At 29.4% G+C, this 9061-nt stretch overlaps 1 protein-coding gene across 1 annotated transcript; it reads left to right on the top strand.

The window, feature by feature from the left end:
• Positions 1–8250: 8250 nt before the first annotated feature.
• Positions 8251–9061, top strand: LOC103496966 (uncharacterized). The gene is made up of 3 exons (XM_008459019.3): positions 8251–8419; positions 8585–8687; positions 8779–9061. The coding sequence occupies exons 1-3, from the start codon at positions 8413–8415 to the stop codon at positions 8873–8875; spliced, it is 207 nt and encodes a 68-aa protein (XP_008457241.1). The 5' UTR covers positions 8251–8412; the 3' UTR covers positions 8876–9061.

Raw genomic sequence — 9061 nt, 5'->3', positions numbered from 1 at the left:
GTATGGTCGGGTTATAGAGTAATGATCAAGTAAAATTTATGAAACGTATTTCTAATGGTTGCATGTCAAGTACAAGTAAAGGTTATGAAATGTATTTCAAACATTAGTAAGTTCCAACCTACATGTTTATGAAATTTTATTTAATTGTTTGCATGTTTCCAAAAGTTAAAGTTTTTAGCATAACTATCCAAAAAAGCATGTTTTCATCAAATAGTCACTCACTGAGTTTTTCAACTCATTTCTTTCAAAATGTTTTCTCACTTTCCAAGTAGTGATCATTGTGCTCAACTTACCTTACAACTTTTATTGGTGAACTAGGGTTATTTTCTTTATAGTTAACATGTGTATGCATTTATCATAAGTTAGAAGTCGTAGGCCTAAATATAAGAATTAATGTTTTTGTTGTATATATGTGATCTGTATTTATAATTGTTAAGCTTTTAGTTAACATGCAAGGTTAGTTCGGAGGCTGTTGTGATAGGTATGTTAGTTGGTGAGTGTTGTCAAAGAATGGCAAAGATTGCTAGTCCTTGCACCCTCTCCTAGGGTCAGAAAAAAGTCAAAGGGCTCAAGGAGGGGGTGTGATACGTGAAGTTGCCCAGTTTTTAAAATAATAAATTGTCATTTTCTTTGTTTTTAGATCTTGTTTTCAGAAAATGTGAACATGAGATACACTATTTTATTTTCTAATTCACAACCAAACACAAATTTTGAATTTTAAATTTGAACTCCTAAATTTAAAATTGTAACCAAACATGTTTTTTATTACAGTAAAAAGGAATAATTTGTTTTTCTGTTTTCAAATAAATTCTTTGTTTTTCAAAATAGTTTTTAAATCACGAACCAACAGACCTAAATAACTTAGTTATTTAGAGAAATTTAGATTTAAAATCCTAATTTAATTTCATAAAAAATAATTTAGATACAAAAATTTATTTTATAAAAAATCCTTTAGATGAAGTAGATATTAGTTAGACAAAAGGGTAATTTGTAATTATAGAACAAAATTGAAAATATTTATGCGCATAGAACAAAATAAAAAAAGCCCACATAGCTATAACTTGAGGTAATTTTTTCGTAAATTCTATATTTTCCCTTGCAGAATTTCTTCATCTCCTCTTCCAAAATTTATTCCTTCTTCGTCATCTCTCATCTTCGGTGTCATCTTTTCATACAAACAATATTTTTTTCCTTATTCTTTTTTCATTATTAAGTATTGTGTCCTTATTTTTTTCTTCTTCTTTTTTCACTACACAATCGTGTACCAATATCTAAACAATCAGTCATCGCAGATAGATCAATAAACCACTATCAGTAATAGATAAGTGATAGATTCAAATGATTGTTTAGATTTGGTACAAGATCGTGTACCAATATCGTTTAGATTGGGTACAAGATTGTTTAGATTTGGTACAAAATTGATTATATTGGATACAAGATTGTATACAGTTGATACAAGATCGTTTAGTTATTTGTGTCAATCTAAAATAGACAACAATAAAATTCTGCTTATGTTTATCTCGAATAGACACAAATAATAGTTTATCTATATCTCAAATATATTTATTTATACTTATTACTTTCTCTTACTTATCTTATGTAGAAAGTTATATTATTTACCATTAATGAATTATTGACAGAGATAGACAAAGATAAACATCTTTTTTTGTCTATTTGTGATAGATTAAACATTCTAATTATATACATGCATTGTGATTAGGTTCATCATCTATTTTTTCTTCCTTTATAATGAATCATGGATAGAGATAGACATATCTGTCTCTCTCTGTCTATTTCTTGTTAATTGTCTTTTATAATGAATCGTGGATAAAGATAGACATAGATAGGCAGAAATAGAACTTTAGATGCATATCTCTGTGTATCTCTTTTCATTTGTGTTTTATAATGAATTGTGTATAGAGGTAGACATAAATAAAAGTCTATTTTTTTTCTATCACTATTAAATAGTTAATTTACTTTCTTACATAATCTTATTTTCATTTTGCATAATACAATGTAATGCATATTCCTATAGTTGTATTCAATTAAGATTATTTGTTAGAATGTAATTAGATAGACACAAATAGTGGCATATCACTGAATAGATAGCATGCAAATATAGGTGCTGAATTAGCATTCTATATTAAATTTGGATTATTTGTTAGAATGAAATCAAATAGACAATTATAGACAACTCGAGTAACTCAAACTATCCAATCTATATTATAAGGGTTGGGTTGGGTCTCGGGTTAGAGGTTAAAAATTCAGGTCAACCCAACCCAACCCAACCTGAATTAATGATAAATATATGTATATATATTTATATTATTAGTAATTTAGTAAATGGAAAAACTAAAAACAACTAGGTCAAGGTCACATCTCGCCTCATCTCTCTTAGACTCTTCAAGTTCACATTGCGCCTCTTCACTTCTTTAGTCATTCTCATATCTTTAAGTTTCATTGTGTCCTTCTCATCTCTCAGACTCTTCACGTTTTGTCTCGGCCTCTCATCTCTGGCGTTCATTGTTACTGTGCCTCATCTCTTTTCACTCTTTGTCTTGTCCTCTCATCTTTGGCGTTCACCATTGCCGACCTCATCTCTTTTCACGGCTCGTCTTGGCCTCTCATCTTCGACGTTCACTATTGTCACGCCTCGTCTCAACCTTTTATCTCCAATGTTCACCATCGACCTCTTATCTCCGGCGTTCACTATTTCCTTCTCAATCTCCAACGTCGAAATATTAGTGATTATTTATTTTGAGCTTTTTTTCTTCATTGAAAATTTAGTAGATGTGTAGTTTTTGTGTGTTTTGACTAAGAGTGGGATGATGAGATTAGAAAAGGAAAGTTGAATTCAAAAAGCCAACTCTCTTTTGCAAAATAAAAAATTTACATAAAAATGCAAGAGAGATAATAATGAACAAAAATTATTTTCTAACAAAAAAAAAATTACAATTTGACAACCCAACCCAAGGAACTCATATTTAAGGGTTGGGTTGGGAATACAATTTGACAATCGAAAAATATGTGTTGGGTTAAGAATGTCTCCCAACCAAGGTGGCTCAAGGACAGAGAGTGCAAATCTACCATTTCGTTATGGGCCCACCTTTTGGTTTTGAAATGCGGGTTAGCCCGATCGGAGAATCCCTTTCATTAATTCAAGAACTGAAATAAAGAGGCCAGGGCCAGAGCAACTTCTGATCAAGGGGCAGAGAGCTTCCTCTTCCAAAACCGAGGCAGATTGAACTTTCCCTTATTGTACTGATTTTCCTTTAGTCCAGTCTCAACTTAGAATGAAATGCATGGACCACTCTCTCATTAATTGAGAACATGGGCAAGACTCAGACTAGGTCTCTCCCTAAGTCCTGCAAATAATCCGAGAGAATCAACCTAATCCGTTTACACCCTTATGTTGAATTAACATTGTATCGTATTGAAACTATTTGTTAGAATGGAATAAGATAGACAAAGACAATGTCCTATCTCTGTCTATTCAAGAGCAAAGAAGAAGCACAAATTAAAACGAATAAGTGTGAAGGTTAATCACATGGAATTGCAAGGGCATTTTTGTAATTATACATGATTGAGGGTGGGCTTTTGTTGAATTTCTAAAATTTTATATAAAAGGAAATTGTTTTAGTAAATGGTTATATTAAAAAAAAAAAAAAAAGATAACCGTGAAATAGCAAATTCTTAAATAGCAACTTGAAAAATGGCAAAAATCGAAAATAATAAGAATTATAGCAAAACTGTCGGCTGCCCCTTGTTTTAATTATTTTAAACCCGATTATACCCCTTCATGATAATCCATTTATTTCAGATACAGTCTAGCTCAAAAAATGGGACAGGATATCGCATATTTCATGAAGACAATGTATTTAATTGCAAACAACATTCAAATTTGATAAATCTTAACTTAATCGACTATTTTATTGCTGGAAAATATTGCACCAATATCTCTTGAAATAATTCCAATCTTTGCAACCAGATTTTCAGATTCTTTATATTTCAAACAATTAATTTGGATAATTCATAATATATCTGTTTAATAACAAAATATAAATATAAATTTTAGATCCTCTCCTTAAAATAATGCAAAGATAAATACAAGATTTTCAAATTGTTTATATTTCAAACAATTTATCAACAATTTATTAAATTATACATATGTTCAATAAGAAATTTTGGAACCAATCACAAATTGCCACAACATTTACTAAAAATAATTGTATTTGGAATTAACTAAAAATTGGCATGTGTCCCAAATTAAATTTAAAGACAAATTGGACAATTCTAATGATGTCATGTGTCTTTATTATGACAATTGGATCAAATTAATTATTTTAGTTCAATTAAATATTATTTACCTAGCCTAAAATTTAATTGAGCCAAAAATAGGCTTAATTTAGTCTAAAATAAAATATGACCCAAATCCATGTGATTGAGCTCATGGGTATGATCCATACTAGACCAGGCTCAAGTCAATAAAAGTCCATCACGGAACTCTAAAAATAGGGAAGTTGTCAAAGAAAATTTTTGACTTCAGAAGGTCTAGAGAGAATTCTCCCAAAAGATAGAAGACTCCTCAACTCCTGAAGTCGAATACCTCGAAGATTGAAACTCCTCTGAACATACAAGTTTTCTTCCAAGATTTCAACTTCAAGAACACCCTAAAAGATTGAAAATACAAACTTTTTTCGAAGACTCCAACTTCAAGAACACCCTCAAAGATTGAAACTCCTTGGAAGATACAAGCTTTCTTCCAAGACTCCAACTCCAAGAACTTTGCTTCCTCAAATCAAGCATAAACATCCAGCCGAGAGAGAATTAGAGGATCAAATTCTAGAGATCGGACCACATCGCATCAAATCAACATACATACAACATGAACACAAATTCAACTCAACGAATCAAATTTCTTCGGAAATCTCGTGTGAACAACATAATATATATTTTTAGTAACAATTTGAATTTAAATTTTAGATTTCAACCAAATAATGTAAATCTCCGACATTGCTCATATTCTACCAAATATACATTTAATGAAATTTTATTATTTTAGAAAATAGCAAACTAATAGTGGAAGCAACATTTTGAATTATTTGATTTTTTTTTAAAATACATAAATCTTGGATTTTCAAAATAACGTAAAAAAAAAAAAAAAAATACACGATCACTTTTATTTTCAAAATATTTCATTAATAAACTTTATAAAACACTAAATAACTAAAGTTTTTTTTTTAATTTCTTAAATAAATAAGGCCAGTAAATCGTCAAATTAATTTCATATTTCTTAAATAAAATTCAAACTTTTAGCAAAGTTTTTATCTTTCCCCATTCTTATAATTGAAAATTTTGTCTTCCTTTTCAATTTTTTTTGTTATGTGTTGTTTCGTCCCGAAGTCATTCAATTACGGTGTATTTTATATATCCTGGAGACATGTAAGTATAATTACTTTGTGAGTTATGCTGTTGCAGTTTATTAGTATTAAATTAATTTAACCCTCTTTTGCTTGCAATTAAATTTTTATATGTTTTGATAATTGGAATTTGAAGACTTGTGTTCTCGTTTAGAGACAAGATTCATTATGTGTTATATGTAATCAAGGTTACCTTACAATATATTTCTACTATGAAAATTGTTGTCTTCATGTATGGTATATTTCACGTATACTATATTTGTTTATGTATAGTGATACCTTCGAAATGACTTACAATTTAAAGATATTACAATACATTTTTGTTATTTTAAATACTTTGAAAGATGTTAGTGAATACTTAGGCACCCTCACAATTCATTATTTAAAGATATGCAAACTTGTATTTTCTAAATTCAACAAATCCGAATTACACTAGTGTTGTTTGTTGGTACTAAATTCAACTTTGTTTAGTCATGTTTATTGATTTCAATAATCAAAATTTGATGACTTATGTTATCACATTTAGTGCCAAGATTTCTTTTATACAACCATAGGATATATTACAGTTTATTTACTCTATGAAATTTTTATATCCAAGTATGACATTTTTCTGCACACAATTTATTTCTTTACATATAAGGGTACCATAGCAATAACTAGCAACTTAAGTTTGTTAGAATAGATAAATATTATTTGAATACCTTGAAAGATGCTAGCGAATACTTAGACACACTCACATTCACCCTCTCTATATATGATATCTACCATTTTAACTAATCAAACTTTATAATAACCAATAGAATTAAGATTTTCCAAACATAGTATATGTCGAGTATGAATGATGTTATAAACAACAGGTTTGGGACACACACGAGAGCTAAAAAATTTGGTCATCAAGATATTGTATCATTCTCCTAGGTATAGGATAATCCATTTTCCAAATAAATATATTTGAATAGCTGACAGGATATTGAAATTAGCAGTAAGACATTGTATTTTGCAAACAACATCCAAATTTGGTAAATCTTAGCTAAATCTATTATTTTGTTTCTACAACAACCTCCTCCATGATAATGACAAATACCTAGATTCTCAGTTCGTTATATTTTAAACAATTTATTAATAATATCAATTATTATTATTAAATAATACACAATGACAATTTGAAATTATATTTTAGATTAGATTCCTTAATTTCAAATGTGAACATTAATTAGTTTCCACAAAATTAATTAATTAATTTGAAATTTGAAATTGCAATTTTATTAGTTTTGACATTTTTTTCATAACAATCATTTAGTTTGATATAGAAAAATATTTTATTAGTTTTAATTTGTTTTAATAATTACTAAATTTATTTATTTATTAACAAAAGATTGATAAATTCGATTTAATCCAAAATATTCCATAGAGATCTTAAAAATATTTTTATGGTTACTAAATGTAAAGGAGACTTTCCTAAATATAAGAAATATTTAGGACTATATAACAAAGCTCATCAATTTAGCCATTTTTTAAATATTACAGATTTTTCCCTCCATCCTTTTATCGTATTCTTTCTGTATTTTTTTTCTTATCGTCTTTCTTAATAAAGAATCTTGAAAAAATTGGTTAGGCATTTAAACTAGACTATCCAAAAATTAAAAGATTGTGTATAAAAGAATAAAAAATTGGTTAGGGATTTAAATTAAAATAGTTTATATTAATTGACGGGGTATTTTTGGTATTTTACACAGTGGCCTCTAGCCTTTTTCCATTTTCGAAATTGTTTTGTATGATATAAATATTTTGCAGCTTTTTTATATTTTTTGAAAAGACCTCTAAATATGTTGGTTAAGTGAAAATATTTATTTGAAAAATATAAGAAAACTATCAATTTGAATATATTTAATTTGTTTATTGTTTATTTCTTGGCTTAATTTAACAAAATCCATTTTTTTGGAAAGTTTCTTTTAAATCTTGAATCAAAAGACAATGAAGAGTTGAAATTAAAATGATCTACATTAATGGTAGATGATCAACACAAGCAATCCAGAATTTCATGTTACATTTCGGCAAAATAAGAAAACATAGTTGGATTAGGTTCAGATTAAGGGATAGAACATAGAGAAATTAAAAAAAAAAAAAAAAAAAAAAAACTGAAGAAGGAACCAGAGTTGGTGAAGGAAACCAACTGCCGAACGCCACTGGTGAGTGAAGGAAACCAACGTTGGTGATCTGCAACGTGCCGAATGTCGATGATCTACAATACCAGAAACCAACGTGAATGCCGCCAGTGAGTGAAATAAATCAACGTCGAAAAAAAATACAACAATCGATGAAGAAACCAATGCCCATGAAGGATGGAAGCTGCTGCAAAAAAAAAAAAAAAAAAAAAATGGAAAAAGAAGAAGAAGGTGGATATAGTTTTTAAATTTTCGTGTGGTTATACAATTGTGTTGGTAGAAAAAAATTAGGGGATAGCTGTAATAATTGGTTTTGGGAGTTTGAGTCACGAGATATTTATGGTTTTTATAACAATATATTTGGGATGTTAGTTTTTTAGCTACACATTTAAACATTTTTACAACGTTCTTTTCTTTTGATTTTGAGGATTTTACTATTTTATGGATTTAAATTAAAATTTGATATTTATCCAATTTTACTATTCTTGTGGTAAGTCTTAAAAACCCCCCCAAGAATTTATTGATATAAGAAGGATCCACACGAAACTAAAACCAAAAAAATAAAAAAGGAAATAGAATTTATTCTAAAAATTTTAGGTTAATTTTTGTTTTTTTTCTAAAAAAGAAACAAATGAATAAAAGAGAATAGGAATACAAGTTGGGGCACTCACTATATAAAGAATCTCCGATTCCCCTGTTCTTTCGATTACCTTTGGTTGACTCTCTGTTTTTAGAGATTGGAATTCTTCGTTTCTTCGGCTAAGTCTCCACCCCAATCCTCCAATTCTACATCTTTCTTCACCACCCACTTCATTAATCTCCCTCCAATGACTCATATCCTTCTCAATCTTCAATTCTTTTTCATCTTTTTTATGTCGATTTTCCATGAACTTGTGCTTTCTTTTCTTTTCTTTTCTTTTCTTTTAAGGCGTTTTTGATTCATTGATTTTGTAAATTTCTTCTTCTTTCAAGTTTGTTTCCCTTGACTCAGATCTCTACGTGGAAACCAGAGGGAGAAAGACCGAGAAAGGGCTCAGGCTCGCAACGGTGGCAAGGGTAAAACCAAAGACGATGGTTTGACTCCCGAGCAGCGCCGTGAAAGGTTTTCTTTTATCTTCTATCCTCTACCTTCGTTAATTTTCCCTTTTGTTTCGATCTGGGTTTCTTTTTATTCGTTTTCGATTTTGGTTTAGAGATGCTAAGGCGCTGCAAGAAAAAGCCGCGAAGAAGGCGGCTCAGGCGGCATCAGGAGGTAATTCATCCGGAGGTAAAGCTAGCACTAAGAAGTAAAATGGTCCTGGGTTTAGAATCATGGATTATGTTGATTTTTCTTAGCTTTGTTCTTGTTGGAACGCTGAGATCTCGTGGTTCTTAGACTGTTTGATATTGGAGGAGTAACCTTCATATGTTTCAGTAATGTGAATTGATATATGTATTATGCTGTCAACGTTCATTGTTGATTATTGTTTTTCATCA

The sequence above is a fragment of the Cucumis melo genome, chromosome 5 (assembly GCF_025177605.1).
Source record: "Cucumis melo cultivar AY chromosome 5, USDA_Cmelo_AY_1.0, whole genome shotgun sequence".
Lineage (NCBI taxonomy): Eukaryota > Viridiplantae > Streptophyta > Magnoliopsida > Cucurbitales > Cucurbitaceae > Cucumis > Cucumis melo.
The sequence above is the reverse complement of the archived record's forward strand: the minus strand, read 5'-3'. Positions and strand labels throughout refer to the sequence as shown.